At 43.3% G+C, this 20,852-nt stretch overlaps 1 protein-coding gene and 1 long non-coding RNA gene across 3 annotated transcripts in view; one reads left to right on the plus strand and one right to left on the minus strand.

The window, feature by feature from the left end:
• The window catches only part of LOC138958743 (leucine-rich repeat serine/threonine-protein kinase 1-like), a 57,986-nt gene extending 42,012 nt beyond the window's left edge, over nt 1-15,974 (plus strand). The window contains exons 32-38 of one of the 2 annotated variants that reach the window (XM_070330018.1): nt 88-289; nt 1,944-2,095; nt 3,017-3,111; nt 3,585-3,824; nt 5,290-5,483; nt 6,115-6,234; nt 10,508-15,974. In XM_070330018.1, the coding sequence (XP_070186119.1) occupies nt 88-289; nt 1,944-2,095; nt 3,017-3,111; nt 3,585-3,824; nt 5,290-5,483; nt 6,115-6,234; nt 10,508-10,899 (1,395 nt within the window). In that variant the 3' untranslated portion in view covers nt 10,900-15,974. The remainder of the gene's footprint in view (nt 1-87; nt 290-1,943; nt 2,096-3,016; nt 3,112-3,584; nt 3,825-5,289; nt 5,484-6,114; nt 6,235-10,507) is intronic. The other variant, XM_070330019.1, reaches the window with a different exon arrangement.
• Nucleotides 1-20,852, minus strand: part of LOC138958758 (uncharacterized) — a 381,866-nt gene that overhangs the window by 177,873 nt on the left and 183,141 nt on the right. The gene's annotated exons all lie outside the window — the stretch shown is intronic.

The raw sequence follows: 20,852 nt of genomic DNA on the forward strand, positions 1-20,852 counted from the left end.
TTTCTTGTTCACAAAAGCACTAATCAAAAATTTGCTCCAGGGGTACGATTGCTGGGCCGCTCATTTTCTCCATCATGTGTCTGACAGGAGGTAGAGCGATGCCCCACACATCTGCTGGACATGCTTACTGTGTGTTGGAGTCAGGAGCCTGACAATCGGCCGTCTGCCGCCAGTGTTGTTTCCATGGTGATGTCACCACAGTTCTGTCACCTGCGAGACATCCTGTCTCTTGGCCCGGACGTTGGCATCTTGTGTGGTGTGTCTGTGCCGGCTGCTGAGGTGGTTGTTGGTGAGTGTAGGAGTTAGATTTGTTGGTTGTGGAGCTAAAGGGTTAGATGCAAGAGACCAGTGAAAACAATGGATAAGAATAAGAATAAGAAGAATAAGAATACTTTATTATCTCATAGAGAAATTCAGGCGTGGTACATAACAATAATACAAACAGGACATTGTTTTTACATAAGACATATAGTACTATATAACAGGGCAGGTTATAAACACACCTCCCACATACCTTTCTGGCCATTCCTTGCATTGTGCTTACGCATTCAGTCATGAACACATCCATGTCTCACTTACACATCGCACACGTGGACATTCTTATATGCTCAACTTACCCATTCACACATGGACATTCGACTACGCTCCACTTACACATTCTTATACGCTCCACTTACACATTCACACATGGGCATTCTTATATGCTCCACTTACACATTCCCACATGGACATTCGACTACGCCCACTTACACATTCCCACATGGGCATCTTTAAAGCACTGCGCTTACATATTTTCGCACACCTATGCGTATAACGGACTATGGCTAAACATCATTGCAAAAACAAAAAAAAATCATAGCATACAATATATCACAGAGAAAATAACTACATTTAAGACAATGGGCTTGGTTGCGCATGTGTGTGTGTGTGTGTGTGTGTGTGTGTGTGTGTGTGTGTGTGTGTGTTTGCACAAAGGATTTAGTAGACAAGTACAGCAGACAGACTATATTTGTATTCAACAAGAATTACATTAGATGAAAAGCATGCTTGAATTTTCAGAAAAAAATGATTTTAGGAAAAGGAAAGCACCTTTTGATATTATGTACATGTTTTATTGTCTTTTTGAGCATTCTCACAACAGAATAGTTAAGGAAAGGTAAGGCTGCATAAAGGCTATAGTGGAAGGTCCATGATAAGTCTAGAACAAATCTTTGGGTTTTACAGTGGAACCCCTTTTAAGACCTCCAAAAATATGAGAAAATCAGGTCTTAAAGGTGGTCGTCTACATGTTTGCTTTTTTTCAATAATCTTATGGTTAGATTTCGCTAAAAAGTTATGTCAGATGATGAATGAACCATGGGGAAAAAAGTTATAGAAAAAAAAAAATGTAAACAAAGATTTTATTTTTGGGTAGCGTGACTCACGCTTCCAATATTTTGTTTTCTGTTTGCTGAGAACATGTGCTTTGCCTAAAAATACTGACTAATCAAATTCATGTCACTATGCTTATAGCCACGCCCAAACAAGTGCAGCAACAGTTTGACACTGGAGCGCTGTCCACGCTTTTTTTAAACGCACGAAATGCACAGTATTTGAGAGGAGTTTTGCGCTTGGCATTTTCCAAATAAGGATGTATCCTACTATGAGTACTACGCTGGAATACTACAATGAATTTTCAAACGGCTACACTGGCTTCGTCTTTCCTAATCGAAATGGGGTGTATTGTTGATGTTTGTAGATAATAGACTCTGCATATTAATGGTCAAATGGCGATTTCGGTATAAAAATGTAGACAAGGACCTTTAAAACGGAGGTACGTTTACAAAGGTTATGAACAGAAAATCTGAAAAAGCCAGGTCTTAAAAGGGGCAAGTCTTAAAATGGGGGGTCTTAAAAGGGGGTTCCACTGTAAACTGAAAAAGACAAAATATTTCTCCTTTCAGCTACAGAGCCTGTGCTCAGCAGCTCCGTGTCTTCGGAGGTGTACAGTCATGTGAGGCCGTCTCAAGTCTGGTTCAGCACTTGCACCGGGATGACCTCTGCCCTGGAAGTGTTCTCTTTTGCTCGCAAGGGGCAGACCGTCATTGATTACAAGGTAGGAAAGCTGAAGAAAATGTGAATATTCGAATGTTAAATTTTGGTCATGAATGACATGATGCATACATCGTCATTAACAACAACAACAATAGCAATACAGATAAGCGGATGTATGTTTTTTCCCTGAATATCTTCAATATAGTTGAACCTGCCTTGGCGCCCCTATTTCAGGAATGACCATGCTGCCCATAACAACCATCCCCAATAAAGTTTGATCCATATAGTTCACCTTTTAACCCCCCGCGGGTTAGGGGGAGTCCCATATTGGTTGGGACGAGAAAGAATTTACCCGATGCTACCCAGCATGTCGTAAGAGGCGACTAACGGTTCTGTTTCTCCTTTTACCCTTGTTAAGTGTTTCTTGTATAGAATATAGTCAATGTTTGTAAAGATATTAGTCAAGCAGTATGTAAGAAATGTTACGTCCTTTGTACTGGAAACTTGCATTCTCCCAGTAAGGTCATATATTGTACTACGTTGCAAGCCCCTGGAGCAATTTTTTGATTGGTGCTTTTGTGAACAAGAAACAATTAACAAGTGGCTCTATCCCATCTCCCCCCTTTCCCCTATCCCATCTCCCCCCTTTCCCCGTCGCGATATAACCTTGAATGGTTGAAAACGACGTTAAACACCAAATAAAGAAAGAAAGTTCACCTTTTAACGACCACTTTTGGTCGGTTCCTTGGCTGGTTGTCATAATCTTGATAAGGTTTGACTGTATCAGAATTGTGTGTGTGTGGTGTATGAATATTGTTTGACTCTTCATTTCAGACACTTCCACTGGGCCCAGTATCAGTGGTGGCCATGTGTGTGGTGTATGAATATTGTTTGACTCTTCATTTCAGACACTTCCACTGGGCCCAGTATCAGTGGTGGCCATGTGTGTGGTGTATGAATATTGTTTGACTCTTCATTTCAGACACTTCCACTGGGCCAAGTATCAGTGGTGGCCATGTGTGTGGTGGACACAGCCGTGTGGTGTGCTGATACTGAGGGTGACATTCACATCTATGAGTAAGTATGCTGACTTTTATTAAAAAAAACACGAGGTTCTTAAAGGGCGAGTTCCTCTGTGTAACAGTCTCGCAGTAAATTAGCAAATATTTTTTTTCTCTCCAGTTATTAATTAGCAGCTTTTGTTCATTGCTGTATTTGCTTCGGGTGGCATTTAAAGATCTTGTAATTTTAGGAGAAGAAAAGGGAGAGAGGGATGGTGAAACAAAATGATAAAAAGAAATAATGATACTTTTTATTTAAAAAAAGAAAGACAATCACAATCCTGAGAGAGGTGTGCCTTATTGCTAAGATTGTCAGTGAAAATCTTAAACACAAGACTGTTCAGACAAGAAAACACATGTATGCAAGCATTCACTGTACTAATCAACTTATCATCAAATTTAAGTATGCAACAGCGCTTTTCAACAATGACAAAAATCGCCTACAACAGGAAGAACACGATCAATTCATGTTCCCTTCTTTCTTTGCAGCATCGACACGTTAGCCCTGACAAACCAGCTGAAACTTCAGGCTGAATTCTCCATCACTGTCCTCTCCCTTCACCCGCTGCCCGGGGGCCAGAACGTCTTAGCGGTTGCGTCTTTGACGGATTGCAGCGCCATCTACGTCTGTCAACAACCCCCACTTGGAATGGCGGTCACGGAGGCAGTTAGAGAACGATTCAAACTGTTCAGGTGCTACTGCTCCACTCTTGTGCACATTGGAGACAGGTGAGGGGAGAGTTGGAAAGAAGTGGTTGCTTGGCATGGCCAGTATTTTACTTGGTTCTGTAACTCATGTGCTTCAGACAGGGTTCGTACAGGTCATGGAAAACCTGGAAAGTCATGGAATTTGATTTTTAATTTTCCAGGCCTGGAAAGTCATGGAATTTCAATTCAAGTCATGGAAAGTCATGGAATTTAACAAAAATAAGAAAGAAAAAAAATTAACCTTCAACACACCAGCGGCGATTTTCGTTGCCCAGCCATCCCCCCCCCCCCCCCCCCCCCCTTTGCCAGCCAGTAGCGATTTGCGTCGCCAGCACAAGGCTCCAGGCTTCTCGTTCGTATTTGCATACGAGAATAACGGTATTTTTAACGGCACTTGAGCCAAAGCGAGGCTCACTTCCTTCCGTTATCTCGTCGTGTCGTCTGCGCTGCATTTGAGTCGGTTTCGTCGAAGTTTTCTGCTTTTGTTTTTGCATCGATAAAGTACTTTTTTAGCGCTTCGACAAGCAAGATGGAGGATGATGAGTTTGAAACTTTCTTTCGAGTTGTTTCTTGACAACAAAAAGTATGCGAAATTGGAACGAATTACCGAGGATGATCTTCGCAATGAACTGTGTATCGCGGTGAAAAAAATGACAGTTCGTCAAGTCACAGTGACGGTTACGAAACGGAATTTACGAAAGTGCAGATGGATATAAACAGTGGCTGGTCCAGTTTAGTGAAATGACAGGACCAGCAAACATTACCGATAATCTGACTGCGTAGCAAATGCTTGACTTGCTTGTCGAAGAGACACTGCGTAGAAACTGACTCAAATTCAGTGCCAAGCAAGCCAGTGTCAAAACTGGCAGTGACAAGACGTAAAAAGTTTGCGTGTTCGGAAATGGCGATCTGTGGATCTAGTCATGGAAAATGTTATTGAGGCTCATGGAAAGTCATGGAAAAGTCATGGAATTTTGTTTCTAAAAACCAGTGGGGACCCTGTTCAGAGCTGTTCCAAGCCTTCAGTGAAGTATTCGGAGTGCCCAAAAGAAAAAAGATTATTCTGCCTGCTATGAAAGCTTACTTTGAATCCCTGTCTACTTATTTTAGATGGCCACTCTTTCTTGTAGGCGAATATGTGTCAGATGTGCTTTGTTAGTTGGAGGGTCAAAAGTTTGTGTGGTATCTCCCTGGCAAACTATGTGGCTGGTCAGGGTTGCTCAGTGATGCAGGGGAGGTAATTTTGCCCTTGACTATGATGTTTTGTCGACGGGGATGTGTATGCTTGTGTGTGTCTGTGTGTGTGTGTGTGTGTGTGAATGTATGCATGTGTGTGTGTGTTCAGTAGAAACACTGTCTCCTAACAACACAGAAAAACGGTCCAAGTTCAAGCTTTCTGGACTTAAAAAAGCACACAAACAAGCAAGCAAGAAGGAAGCTATCTAAAAATCCCCGTAACTTCACACAAATCTCCTCCTCTCGACAGGTGTGAGCTATGGCTGGGCCAAGGCTCCGGCACCATTCTGGTGTGGGACGTCGCCACACGGAAATCCACCGACTGCCTGTATCACACCATTGACAAGCTCCTCCCTTCCACCTGCTGTATTTTCCTCCTCACCCCCCATCCGTCAGAGAGAGCCCCGCAGTCCACTCCCCATGTCTGGTCCTACAACTTTCCAGGTATGAGTTTGGTTATTTGTGAAGAGTTTTTCCACTGTGTTTATTGGTTTTGTGTTTGACCATGATGTGGCACAACGTTGGCGAAGGCAATGTGTTTTTTGTGTGTAGGGTACAGTGTTACCTTAGATACAAGAAGAAAAACCCCTGCATGAACCGAATATTCAATTTGTGTGGTAAAAACATTGAAGTTTTTGTTGTTGAGGGGGGTCGTTGATAAATATTGATGGCACTGTAGTCCCTGAAAGACAACACTAAAATAGTACCACTAAGCTGATGCAAAGTACTGCAGAAGAGTTTTGTAATCTTCCTTCAGTACACCCCAATTGAAATTCTTTGTTTTGATAAATTGTAATCAGAAATTACCTGATACAAACAACTGAATCATTGTTATTGCACCGCTCCATATCTCTCCCAATCACTGTTCATTTTATCGTCATACCAGTATTTACCAAGCATACAATCATTTTGGCATGAATAATCATATCATTTACATATTTTGTAACTGGAGAGACCTTTTCGGGGGGGGGGGGGGGGGGGGGGGGGGGGGGGCTCTTTGGTGGGATTTTACACCACAGAAATAACCTCATTATTATTTACATGTATTGTTATTATTATTACTGTTTGATGCAAGCAGGCACAGTGGTGTACTGCTGGGACACGGAAAAACACTGTGTGATGGAGAGGCTGGACTGTTCTGCCATCTACTCCACAGCAGATACTCTGTCTATGGGTTCTCCACAACACGTAGAAAGTAAGGCTGCACTCTTGTGTTTGAGAGAGAGAGAATGTGTGTGTGTGTGTGTGTGTGTGTGTGTGTGTGTGTGTGTGTGTGTGTGTGTGTGTGTGTGTGTGTGTGTGCATTCTGCTTTCCACACGATTGGCGACCTAAGGCCTATTTAGGTGGCCATCCACATGTGGATGGCAACTTAACTGGTGGATTGTGTCCTATCACAGTGGATGGTTCCTTCACTCCAGATCTGGATTGCTACCTTATTTGTGGATTGTTACCCACAATGGAATGTAACCTAAAGAATATTGTGGATTGTTACTCGCATTTGTGGAAATGTTACTTGCACTTGTGGAAATGTTACTAATGTTTTAGTGCGGTTTTTTTTCTATTGAGAACAGAAAGTGTAAAGTAAAAGCTCCTGCTGAATTTATTTTCAAAACTTTACCAGAAATTGAGTAGACCTATCAAGCCCCCAAACCAAACGTTCGATGTAAGGACCAATGACACTGACAGATCCTCTATTTTTTTTTTATATAAAGACAAGGGACTGGGTGGCCGAGTGGTAACGCACTTGCGCGGAAGCGAGAGGTTGCGAGTTCGACTCTGGGTCAGGGCGTTAGCAATTTTCTCCTGTTCAAGTGTTAGTCTTTCGGATGAGACGAAAAACCGAGGTCCCTTCGTGTACACTACATTAGGGTGTGCACGTTAAAGATCCCACGATTGACAAAAGGGTCTTTCCTGGCAAAATTGTATAGGCATAGATAAAAATGTCCACCAAAATACCCGTGTGACTTGGAATAATAGGCCGTGAAAAGTAGGATATGCGCCGAAATGGCTGCGATCTGCTGGCCGATGTGAATGCGTGATGTATTGTGTAAAAAAATTCCATCTCACACGGCATAAATAAATCCATGCGCCTTGAATATGTGCGCGATATAAATTGCATAAAAAAAATTAATTAAAAAAAATAAAAACATAAATCCCTGCGCTTAGAACTGTACCCACGGAATACGCGCGATATAAGCCTCATATTGATTGATTGATTGATTGAAAAATGAACAAAATAAATACGGAAACACCCCACAAGACTAAACTACAGAAACTCATAAGTAAAAATGCTTTTGATCGTCAAACAGTGTGCTATGACATGTGTTTAAAAAAATAAGTTTCGTCTAGAGCTAGTACTGAGTCTTACTGTGGTATGGCACTCAGTGTCAGTGCCAGTAGGTGTGTGTCAGTGTCATTAGTCACTGTTTGTGTGTGTGTGTGTGTGCTTCGTTTGTTTGTTTGTTTGTTTGTTTTTAATGGTTGTTATTGTGGTGTTTTTCGTTTTTGTTGTCAAAATTAATCAGTTCATTTCAATGTCATATGATATGTTTTGTAAACTGACAATGAACCGCTAAATATGATTTCAAAGCATCAAATTCATTATTTAAAAAAAAAAGTTTAAATATTTACCAATAAATTTGTTCAAGTGAAGAGTTCAAAGGTGCCTGCTACCAAATTGTTCGCACAATTGCAGATTAACTGGAAATTATACGAGTGCATGGGAAGAAATATTTTCCAACATGATACCGGGCAGAACTGAAACCGTCACAGTCATCATTTTGCACAAGACAAGTCAGTCTCTGTCAAGCCCCAAGATATATCAAATCGGCAGACAAGGTTTAATGACCGAACAAATTGTAACTTCTAACCGACTTGGTCTTCGGGTCACAGCGGAGGACGACAATAGCTTAATGGTTTCATTTGTGCTGAATTACAGCTTTTTACTTTTTTACTTTCAAAAAACCCGTTTTTACAAATTTGTTTCTAAAATCATAATTAAATATTTTCCGGGCCATTCACGTCTATGTTTAACATTGCAACTGTCGGTAAAACCGTACTCTATGGATATTGTGTGCAGTTGGTATGAGGTCAAAGACTACAGACGAAAAAAAACCAGAAAAAAACTGACATAAATATTGCTCAACTGTCGACGAGCAGTTTTACTGCCCGGTATTGTAATAGATAAGTGCATTGCGTAAACATGACGTTTGAAGAAAAAAAAATCACCCTAACCCTAACCCTAACCCTAACCCTAACCCTAACCCTAATCCATGACAACGGCTACCTAGAGACGTAAAATATTTTCACAGTAAAAAAACCAAACGCACATCATCAAAAAAGATGATTGATATTTAATCTAAAATAGACTAGAATAAGAGTAAAAACAACATGGGTGGAAGTTGGTGGCTATTCAACGTGTTTTTGTAAAACATGAACTCGTGGTAGTAAAGTTGGTTGGATTTGGTTGCGTATGAAAACGACCAGTGGTATTACAGGAACAAATTGATTCCCATCACAAAAAAAGTCAATGGAGATCGCTTCATCATAGTTATCTCTAAACGTCCAAGGCATAATGGTTGGGTGAAAATGAAACATAAAAAAGTTGTTTCAGTATTTCTTAGGCAACCGTCCAGACTTACTACCACCGATTTTAGAGACAAAGAAAAATATCTTCAAAAATGCACTTTTTACGTGTTTTGGCAGAAATCTTTTTTGGGAATCTTAGAAAAGGTTCTAAAGAATGTTTTGACAAAGAAGCTTTCATCAATGTTTTACCGAAGAGTAGTTACAACAATTTTTCTAACGAATTTCATTCTTGCTTTTTTTAAGTGCAAGGCCAGAATACGACTGTATACCCGGAGAGAAGGTTTTTAATTACCACCAAAATTCCGTGGTAATGAAACCAAATCTTTAAATTGGCAATATTCCTGACTTCTGACAAACATTTTGCGACCCATTTGCTTATCTTTTCTTTTTGTTAATTGGCCAAATCGATTGATTAAAGTTTGAATTTTAGGTAACCAAATTTGGAATAGTAGTGCTGTCGAGTGAGTTCACTAAAATTTGATGAGTCTGGGTTTTTGTCGCCCATATGACTGTAGAAAACAGAGCATTTCTCCAAAAAACTGTTTTGATTAATAATCTTAGGTGGGTGGTAATGCCCCTTTTCTTAGGTAGCAAAATCCAAGAAATAGGTATGTGTGTGTGTGTGTGTGTGTGTGTGTGTGTGTGTGTGTGTTTTCATTTTTGGGGATTTGCCTCTACAAGTGCCATTTTAGATTTATGTGAGCAGAGAAGAAGCAGAGTCAATACTAAGGTCATTGTACAAAATTGATCACCAGAATATTTAGGAAAAGATAAAGGATAAACAAGTCGCGTAAGGCGAAAATACAACATTTAGTCAAGTAGCTGTCGAACTCACAGAATGAAACTGAACGCAATGCAACGCAGCAAGACCGTATACTCGTAGCATCGTCAGTCCACCGCTCATGGCAAAGGCAGTGAAATTGACAAGAAGAGCGGGGTAGCAGTTGCGCTGAGAAGGATAGCACGCTTTTCTGTACCTCTCTTCGTTTTAAGTTTCTGAGCGTGTTTTCAATCCAAACATATCATATCTATATGTTTTTGGAATCAGGAACCGACAAGGAATAAGATGAAAGTGTTTTTAAATTGATTTCGAAAATTTAATTTTGATCATAATTTTTATATTTTTAATTTTCAGAGCTTGTTTTTAATCCAAATATAACATATTTATATGTTTTTGGAATCAGAAAATGATGGAGAATAAGATGAACGTAAATTTGGATCGTTTTATAAAAAAAATAATTTTTTTACAATTTTCAGATTTTTAATGACCAAAGTCATTAATTAATTTTTAAGCCACCAAGCTGAAATGCAATACCGAAGTCCGGGCTTCGTCGGAGATTACTTGACCAAAATTTCAACCAATTTGGTTGAAAAATGAGAGCGTGACAGTGCCGCCTCAACTTTCACGAAAAGCCGGATATGACGTCATCAAAGACATTTATCAAAAAAATGAAAAAAACGTCTGAGGATATCATACCCAGGAACTCTCATGTCAAATTTCATAAAGATCGGTCCAGTAGTTTAGTCTGAATCGCTCTACACACACACACAGACAGACAGACAGACACACATACACCACGACCCTCGTCTCGATTCCCCCCTCTATGTTAAAACATTTAGTCAAAACTTGACTAAATGTAAAAAGGATAACAAAATACCCATCATGAGTTACTCTTACTTTTAATCATGAAAAACCAAGAAAGGTAAGTTTATGGAACATTTAATACAAAACAAAACGAAACATTCATTTTGTTTTGTTTTGTCTATTAAAGATTCATGAGCTTACCTTTCTTGTTTTTTTATTCTTGAGTTTTGAACGTTGGCACTCTATCTGTTTCAGATTCTTATTCTTAACTTACTCGCTTTCTCTTTCCCACAGCTGCTCAGGTGACGGCACTGAACGTAGTCAACAACTACCTCTACATCGGCAACACCAAGGGGCGCATCATTGTGGCCGACGCCCTCACCATGCGACCTCTCTGCATCTTCCCTGCACACTCTCCCCGCGAGTTCTTCGTCAAATGCATTCTGCCCGTGCTTGGCAAGCAGCAAAGCCAACACGAGGAGGTGGAAGGGGGTCAGAGGTCGTCGCAAGGAGTGGTGTCTGTTGGCAGAGGCTACGAGGATCTGATGAACCAGGATGGGAAAGGCTTGGCCAAGAAGGGAGGTAACGCGGAAGGAAGGGGAAGAACTCAGACGGGAACGGCGGACGGCTACGCTCACCACACGTTCCTGCTGTCCTGGGCGGCTCATGACTGGGAATACTACTGAGAGGAGCTTGTCAGGTGTTGATTGGGCATACTCCAGATATTGCCCTGTGGGAGTGATCAACGTCACAAACTGAAAGAAGAGGGAAAACTTTGATAATCATTCAGTGGGACGAGGATTGTCTTGATATTATGAATGATTTGTGTGTGTATGTGTTGGGGGGAGGGGGGTTTCTTGTCTCTTTCAGGTGCAATAAGATTGAGAGTACAGTAGTACCTACAATGGACCTCAATAAAGGACAGCTTTGGAAGTCTCTTTGTTGATGAACTTACTGGACTTAAACGCAACTGTCGTGCAATGCAGGAAAACTTTTGGCTGGTCCCAATGATGTCCCTTTGACACTGGTACCACTGTTTAACCAAGAATGTGTGTCAAGTGTTAATAACAAGTGTTCAGGCAAGAACAGACTGGTCGATCAAGCCCTGAAGAACAAAATCACAAGCGTCTTTGTGAAATCCAAAGAGTCACTGTATGGATTTGATCAGCAGGGTCTGTCCTCGTGACAGGTGCATTTTCTGATTCTAAATGACCTGATTTTCTTCTGTTGCTTTTTCAAAAGAAGTGTTTGTTTTTTTTGTCCTGGGGGGAAGGGTGTGTGTGTGTGTGTGTGTGTGTGTGTGTGTGTGTGTGTGTGTGTGTGTGTGTGTGTGTGTGTGTGCGCAAACTTGCGTGTGTGCATTATGGGTCTGAATGTAGTGCTTTTATTTGTGTGCAATGTTTAAGAAACTCATGTACAAATTGTTGTTTTGGTGTCATTTCCTTCATTCTGTATTGCTTTAAAAAATTGAAACCTCTTACTTTTTATCAGAACAATTAACTCCTCTAATGTGCTTAGCATTTTATCACTGATATTCATATGCACTTACTTGTCAATGTTTCATTTTTATTTTCCTGTGAAGAAACCCTTGATATTTTCAATTAGTTGTAAATATGTTTGCTGTTTTTGTACCTCTTCCAAAGCATGCTATATTCTGCCTGAGACAGTACAAAGCTGCCTGTTGTATCAGTATTGCAGTTATTTTTATAAGGAAAATAATGTGTAAATACATGCATAAGTCTTCAAAGGGTAATGTGAAATATTTGACAGAGTTTCAGATATATATATGATGGAGACGAGAAAGAGCACAACAAGTATGAATACAGTGGAACCCCCCTTTTAAGACCCCCAGTTTAAGACTCCCTCCTTTTTTAAGACCTGATTTTCTCAGACTTTCTGTTCATAACCTCTGTAAAATGACCCCCATTTTAAGACTCCCTCCTTTTTTAAGACCCTGTTTTCTCAGACTTTCTGTTCATAACCTCTGTAAATGTACCCCCATTTTAAGACTCCCTCCTTTTTGACTCACATGCGAAGCAAAAGTGAGTCTATGTACTCACCCGAGTCGTCCGTCCGTCCGTCCGGCCATCCGGCCGTCCGGAAAACTTTAACGTTGGATATTTCTTGGACACTATTCAGTCTATCAGTACCAAATTTGGCAAGATGGTGTATGATGACAAGGCCCCAAAAAACATACATAGCATTTTGACCTTGCTTCAAGGTCAAGGTCGCAGGGGCCATAAATGTTGTCTAAAAAACAGCTATTTTTCCCATTTTTCCCATTTTCTCTGAAGTTTTTGAGATTTAATACCTCACCTATATATGATATATAGGGCAAAGTAAGCCCCATCTTTTGATACCAGTTTGGTTTACCTTGCTTCAAGGTCAAGGTCACAGGAGCTCTTCAAAGTTGGATTGTATACATATTTTGAAGTGACCTTGACCCTGAACTATGGAAGATAACTGTTTCAAACTTAAAAATTATGTGGGGCACATGTTATGCTTTCATCATGAGACACATTTGGTCACATATGATCAAGGTCAAGGTCACTTTGACCCTTATGAAATGTGACCAAAATAAGGTAGTGAACCACTAAAAGTGACCATATCTCATGGTAGAAAGAGCCAATAAGCACCATTGTACTTCCTATGTCTTGAATTAACAGCTTTGTGTTGCTTGACCTTGGGTCAAGGTCACATGTATTTTGGTAGGAAAAATGTGTAAAGCAGTTCTTAGTGTATGATGTCATTGCTAGGTTTAGCTGAAGGTCAAGGTCATGTAAAGGTCAAGGTCAAGCATGTGAGTCGTATGGGCTTTGCCCTTCTTGTTAAGACCTGATTTTCATACATTTTTGAAGGTCTTAAAAGGGGGGTTTCACCGTAGTAGTGAACAGCCGGTGGTGATGACATACTTTGTGGATGAGAGAAAATACTCAACGGTCAGTGAACAACACTGAAACAATGATGACATTTCTCAGCTTTTCCAATCAACTCAAATTTGTGAGAAAATTCAACTGAGAGCTGCTATAGGGTCTTCCCGCGTCTCTGAGGTGACGACCATGTCATTAGTAAAGTGAAACAAGACACTGACGGGCAGCTTAAAGGCTTACTAACTTACTCCCGTGTTTACAAAGTATAGTTTGCCCACAATCGATGTCAAACGCACCATAAGACCATATAATGACGATATGTCGTCATGCGCGGACCATATACGTGCATTTCAGCTTGTTCTAGCCTCTGAAAAAGTGAGGATGTCAACAACGACACGGAGTTCTCTCCCTTGCGTCAACAGCGCATGTGTTGCCAAATCTATAAATAGGACGATCCAGATCAAAATGAAAATTAACATATCTCAACATTGAAGGGGTCCTAGACCACAATATTTTGCAGGGAACTTAATTTAGCATGTCTCCAGCTGTTGGTAAAGCAATTAGCGTGTATAGTCATCGAGTACATTTGGCTTTAAGCTTATTGGAGGTTGTCCCTGACATGGCGTCGAGAAGAGATGTGTCTCTCCATTGACAGGGTCCCTTGTGCTGTGGTTGATGAAAACATTCACAGTCTTGAAGTGATCTTTCTCTGAAAGAAGCATGTCTTTTCGGTCAATTATAGTTTAAGCCCAGTATCAGTACTATTTTAGTCTCCTCTACTAAAATTAGCGTCTACAGTGCCTAGAAATAATGTACGGGCACTCTCTGACTGCATTTACTGACCAAGATGCAATTCCTGTGTTTTTTATTTATTATTATAGTAAATAAGGCTTAAATTTGCAGCTTTCTGAAGTTGGCTCCTGCATGTTTTCAAATGCACGTCGATCTTCCTCTAAGCCATACATGGTTGAAGGTAGTCATTCAGGCAGTCTTGATTTCGTGTTGGTAATATTACAGGCAAATCCGGATAAGACGAAATTGAAGGGACCGAATTGTTATTGTGTCCTATCCGAAATTTCGACTTGGTCATAGTACAGTGGAACCCCTCTCTAGCGACCTTGAAAATGTTGACAAAAATCGGTCCTTATGGAGGGGGGTCCTTACAGAGGGAGGGGGCGGGGCCACAAAGAAAGTCACCTCAGATTTTCTTAAAAAAAGAAAACAGAGAAGTTTGAGTTGCTGACGACCGTTTCCTCAAGCAAACTGCTTCGATTTCATGTTTGACATTGTCGATGGTGTCCACCAGTTCTGGTGCATGTTTCAATGCAAAAAGAGTTAGTTTCTGAGCAAGCATTTCTTTACAGCAGTCCCTGCAATGATGAAGGCCCTCCGAGAAAGAGAGTGAAAAATCGGCCACCGTTCTCAGCATCGCGTATCTGTGTGTAACCTCTTTCATTGACAAGATACTCTTGTTTCCCTGCAGCCTTGACCAGTGAGTCGGTTACCTAATCTGTGAACCCTTCAGTTGTGTTGCTTTGTCAAAAGTTAGACACAGTCAACTAGTTTTGCTCTGAGTGAACAGTGCAGCTGGCCTCAATTAGCCGGTGACACCTCTCTGGCCACAGCACCAAACAGTACATGGCTGGGGAGAGAGAGAGAGAGAGGGGGGGGGGGGGGGGGGTAGCTGGCTAAACTCAGTGGGGTGTCCGGTGTCACTGAAGTCAGCAGGAAGAGCATTGGAGAGAAATAGAGAGGTGTACTCTTCCAAACAATTTCCAAAGATCAGTTGCAGGGCTTAGGGTAGTCAGTGAGGGAGAGTGAGAGCGGTTTGTGTACAGTCCGACTGAAGAGTGAAAAGTCACTGCCACAAGATCGGCATGCAGTCAATAAAGCCAGACAAGAAGAATGATTATGACATGCGGCTCTATCTGCTGGTTTTTTTTTATTCAAACTGGTTTTCAACGCTTATTCTCACAAAGCATCTGCACACCTGCCTCTGCCTCTGTGCTGTGTTTGTGTGGCTGCTTTCGTATGATGTCAGTGCATGGTGAGTGCGTTCACTGCCTTGTCACCACTTCCCCACCTTTTTCAGAATGTTTTCTTGGAGTTGGATAATATTCTCCTTACTCCTCGCCCCCTCCTTACTCCTCGCCCCCTCCTAACTTCAGTTCATACTTTATTGCGTGCCGACTGACCAGTCGGTGTGGCGTCCGTGTAGAGAAGAAGGGAATAATGTTACACAATGCGCTAGTGTGAGACGCCAAGTTTCGTGTTTCGAGTTGCTGTAGTAAATATAGAGTAAACTTTGTCTTTGGGACTGACTTTCTGTTGTGTGCTATCCGTCTTTCGACTTACGTAAGAGAAATCCCATTTCGAGCTCAGGGTACTTTGTACACATAGATAAAGAGGGATAATTCCGGACCAGAATTTCTTTGTGTGCTAAGCGAATTTTTGACTTAACCGTTTGTGAGTTAGCTGGATTTGCCTGTAATACTGTATTATTGTAGTATATAATTGTATGATATGACAGTGGCTAATATATGTTGTGTACATTTATCATAGAATATTACATTTTAGAGTGCTCAAAGAACACAAGAGTGTCTTCCTTTTAATAAATCACACACAATGATTTCTTAAAGAAATCAAAGAGTATACAGTAGAGAGGAAATCTTTGTGACTGATACACTGTTGACTATTGGGAACAACACCTCTGTCTTACAGATAAGAATTTCCTCTTTTGCATTTTCGGTGTTATTTATATTTCTCTTGGGGAAATCATGCACAAAGGATTTTAAACTCCACCCGTTTTGTCAAAGGTAAATGTATTCACTTTTTTTGATATTTTATGTGACTGTGTTAAATGAATGACCGAATAAATGATGATTGATTGATGGGCATTATTCATTCTTCTTTATCGTGATAGTGTGATATTATTTTGTTGGAGGATAACTGGGTTACGTTTACATGTACAGTATATGCATGAAGACATGCGCTCTTCGGAAAAGACATTTGCATAGCTTGAAAATCCCATTTTTCTGAGTGTTCTCCTGTCCACCCAGCTTGAAATGGGTACCTGACCCTATTCAGAGCCGAGGACGGTGTTGGTAGTGAGTAGGAGGATATGGGCACCGCACCCATGAAGCTGGCCTGAGAATATTTTAGGTCTAAAAAATCTCGTTTTTATATGACCAAAGATTAGATGTTTTTCTGTTATACCTACCTTTGTTGCTAATATACTTGTAGAAACAACACAGCACAACAGACCACCACCACACCACACCACACAACACAACCACACCACACAACACACCACCACCACACCACACCACACCAAACTTGACTAAATGTAAAAATTAACAGTAAAAATAGATCTACACTAAATTTACAAAATTCACCTAAGAAAAGACACCGGCAGGAACATTATTCCTGCCACTGAGGACAAGGACAAGGCTGTGGGCGATGTCGATGTGCTTCTCCTCAATGTTGTGGGTGTCTATCAGGTACCAAGGCGGAGCAGTTCTTCTTCTTCTTCTTCTTCTTCTTCTTCTTGGCGTTCGCAGAGGTTACACAATCAGTCCAGCACTGGTGATAAATGTTGTCGTTTTCTCCAACTCCTGTCGACTGCCGTATAGTTTGGTCTGCAAGGGAGTTGGTGACGGCCACACTTCTTTTCGTTCCTCATCTAGTAAGGGACATCGCTGTAAGATGTGTTCCGCTGTTTGGTCCTCTTGACCGCAGGCACAGGTTGGTGATGGCGCCAGCTTGAACTTTCGGTTCATGTGAGCATTGAGCCTGTTGTGGCCAGTACGCAGCCTGATGAGGTTGACTTGCTGCTCTCTGGACATTGTGTGGTAGTCATCTCTGTTTGTCCTTGGCCTCATCAATGCCTTGATGATTGTCTTCTGCTCACTAAAGCTGACACTGTTTTCAGGTTGGTCTTCCACGGCTCCTTCTTTTGCCAGCTCATCTGCCCTTTCATTTCCTGGTATCCCACAGTGTGCTGGTATCCACTGGAGGACAACTCTTCTGGTTTGTCTGACCATCTGTAATGCTTTGGCCAGCTGTGGGAGTTTGTCGTTCTCTAGGGCCTGAAGGACTGAAAGGGCGTCCGAGAGGAAGACAACTTGGTAGCAAGGGTCTGCGGAGTCCTGAACGAAGGAGGCGGCCTGCATGAGAGCTTCTGCTTCTGCTTTATAGTTTGTGCAGTGTTTGCCAGTGGCAACGCTGGATGTAGCTGTATGTCCCCCAGGGAACTGGATGAGAATGCCTGCACCTCCATTGAGCACGGCGTTAGTTGCTGATCCATCGGTGTATACATGGATCCACGCCTCTTTTGGGTACTGTTCGTCGATCAGGGCTAAGGTGAGTGCCTGTCGAGCTGTGTCATTCTGATCTTCTCCTGAGGTAACATGTGGAACACTGGTGCAGATCTGGATGCCTGGTTTCTCTGTTGCCTTGGGGGTTTCCTCTTCTTCTTGAGTCAGAGGTAGAGTGTTCTGTGGAAGGACTTCCCTGTACTGTCGGGAAAGTCTCTTGCTCTCGTGTACAAAACTGCTCCGTTTAAGCCGGTTCTTGGTGAGGTTGCTCAGTCTGTGCTTCATGGGGTGGTCGGGTAGGCACTTGAGCTTCTCGGCCTGTACCATAGTCTTGGCTTCTCTTCTCTGACAGAGGGGTTGGATGGTGGTAAGCTTCTCCATTTCCTTGATGGGCGTGGATTTCATTGCACCAGTGATGAGTCGGAGGGCCTGGTTTTGCACACGGTCAAGGGTCTGCAGGTTTGTCTTGGCTGAGGTTGACCACGCTGTGGAGCCGTACTCGAGGTGGGGTCTGATTGTTCCCTGGTATACTGTCTTCAGTATCTTCTCGTTCGCTCCCCAGGTGGTACCTGCCAGCTTCCTGAGTATGGCTAGCTTGCGCCGGGCCTTCGTCTCTGCCTGTGCAATGTGTGGTTTCCAGGTCTGCCGCCTATCAAAGGTGACACCAAGGTACGTTGCTTCTTCATCCTCTCTCAGAGGAGTTCCACCAAGCTTAATGGTTCCGGCTTTCTGCTTTGGCGACAGTGTGAATAGGGTGGTGGAGGATTTCTCCTTGTTGATGGAGACGCACCAATCTTCTGCCCATGCGTTCAGCCTATCTGCCGCTTGCTGCATTCTGTAGGTGGCAGTACTTGCGTGCTCCTCCTTGCACCAGATCACAAGGTCGTCTGCGTAGAGAGCAGCTTTGATCCCCTTGGGCATCTCAGACACCAGATCGTCGATGAAGAGAAGGAAGAGTGTGGGGGAGAGGACTCCGCCCTGAGGGACGCCATGACGAAGGAGGAACTTCTTGCTTTTGGTCTGGTCGACGTTAACTCTTGCCCTGCGGTTATAGAGGTAAGAGCGAATCCACTGGTACATGTTGCTGGACACGCCTTTCCTCAGCAGTTTTACAAGGAGTCCATCTTTCCAGACCTTGTCAAAGGCCTTCTGAAGATCTATCCAGGTGACGAAGACCAGCTTCTGTTCCTGAAAGGCATCTTCAACTTCTTGCGCCAGGTAAGTGACCTGATCTTCAGTGCTGCGGAACTGTCGGAATCCAGCTTGCTCAGGGGCGAGGAGGTTCCTGGATTCCAGGTACCACCTGAGGCGCTCGTTCACAATTCTCTCCAGGGTCTTCACAACACAGCTGGTGAGGCTGATTGGGCGATAGCTGGTGGCCTTCTTTGGATCCTTCCCTTTTTTTAAGATGGGGATCATGATCGCTTCTCGCCAGAGTTGTGGTAGCGATCCTTCTTGCCAGCTGCTGTTGAAGACCTCGAGTAGCTTGTTCTCTGCTGCACTACCAAGGTGGGTTAGCATCTCGTTGGTGATGCCGTCTGGGCCAGGGGACTTCTTCGCCTTTGACTTTTTCAGAGCTGAGTGCAGCTCGTGGAGTGTGAGTGGTTGACTCATGGCGTCCACTGTCGACTGTCTGGCAGGTCTCTCTCTTTTCTCTCTTCTTGCTTCTCTCTGTTTCTCGGGGCTAACATGGAGGTTGCTCTCAGCTGCATAGCTTTCAGCAAATTGGTTGGCAGCATGCTTTCCAGTTAGCACCTTCCCGTTCTCTTCTAATGTGATCTTTCCTCTGCTGGTGTTCTCATCATTCAACTGCTTGGTGAGCCTCCAGAGCTTTCTGCCATCCTTCTCAAGGTTCAGAGAGCTTGTTTTCTCTTGCCAGCTTCTCCGTCTTGCCTGTAGCTTCTTTTTGAGAAATTTGGCTTTGGCTTCCTGGAGGCGGATGTTGTTGTTTTGTGACGGGTTGACTTCTGCTTCCCTTCTGGCGTCTGCCAGATCATCATCCAGTTCCTGCAATTCATTGCTCCAGTAGGGCTTATAGTCTCTCCTGGCACCCCTGGGAATGGACTCACGCGCTGCTCTGAGGATGCTCATGTTGAAGTCCTTCGCCACCATGTTGATGTCTCGACCCTCGACTCTGATGTCTTTGGTGAGTTCGCTGGTGCGGTGTCTAAAGAGGAACCAGTTCGCTCTTTTGTAGTTCCACCGTGGGAAGGAAGCTTCAGTGCAGGACTCCATGCCCAGGGTCAAAAAGACTGGCCGATGGTCACTTCCACCTAGCTGTTCTCCGACCTCTCTGCTGGTTAGCTGGTGCATGTCTTCCGTGCAGAAGGCTAGGTCAGGAGTTGATGTAGTGTGCCATCTTCTGGAGTAGAATGTAGGGCAGTCAAAGGGACTGTTCAAAAGGATGAGACCTTTGTCGTCCTGCCAGTTCTCCACCTCTTCTCCTCTCCGATCCAGGTGGTCATATCCCCAACTCTGTGAATGACTGTTGAAGTCACCCACCACGATGAAGTTGGAGGCCTTTGCAGGGATCGTGTCAAGGGCGAGGTGTCTATCATTGGGGCAGTAGAAGTTGACAAGATGGAATTCTGATGTCTTCGTCTGGATTCGAATCACCTGATATTCGGAGTCCTCCATGTGCGTTTCTATCAAACAGGCATTGATGTTGTTCCTGATGAGGGTCAGGATTCCTCCTTTGCTTCGGTCTGTTCTGTCGGACCTAAGGCATTGGTAGCCTCTCACTTTGAAGGACTTTTGGGGTGTCAGGTGCGTCTCCTGAATACAGCAGATGTTGATGTTCTTCTCATGCAGGATATGCTCCAACTCTGTCTTCTTGTTCAGGATACTTTCTGCGTTCCAGTGCATGACCTGAAAAGGTCGCTGCTGACTGGGTTTCTTCCTGGTTGTGGTGGTGCCAGTCACTTTCCTCCCGCGTCCCCTGGCGTGACAAGACGGACGGGAGGGACCTCCAGTAGTTGGGGCTGGGTCCCTTTGAGGCATGGGACCCGACGCTGCTCCACCCTGGGGGGTCCTCAATGGGCGAGCGCCATTTCCATCTGTGCTGGTTGATTGTGTCATCATTTGCGTAAGTGCGTGTACCCGTGGTTTGTTAGAATGCGCCGTGCGGCCCGGGTCCTCCGTCTTCAGCATTCGGGGTTTTCTGTCGGGGTTACCTCACCCTTAGCTCATGGCCCGTACGTCCTACCCTGAGAGCACAGGGGGGAGGATTTTCCGGGATCCCACCCGGAGCCAGTTTGGTCCGCGGCCGCAAGCGGCTGATCTCCATATCTGAAGACCGTTCCCCTATCCGCCACCCGGGGACGCGCTGGGTTGGGGGTGGTCGCCCCACTGAAAATCCCACACTGGGTTAAGAAAGATCAGCCTGTCCCAGGGCGGAGCAGTTAAGCCAGAGGAGGAGGAAGGGGGGGGGGGGAGGGGTTACAATCTGGGGTC

The sequence above is a fragment of the Littorina saxatilis genome, linkage group LG2 (assembly GCF_037325665.1).
Source record: "Littorina saxatilis isolate snail1 linkage group LG2, US_GU_Lsax_2.0, whole genome shotgun sequence".
NCBI lineage: Eukaryota > Metazoa > Mollusca > Gastropoda > Littorinimorpha > Littorinidae > Littorina > Littorina saxatilis.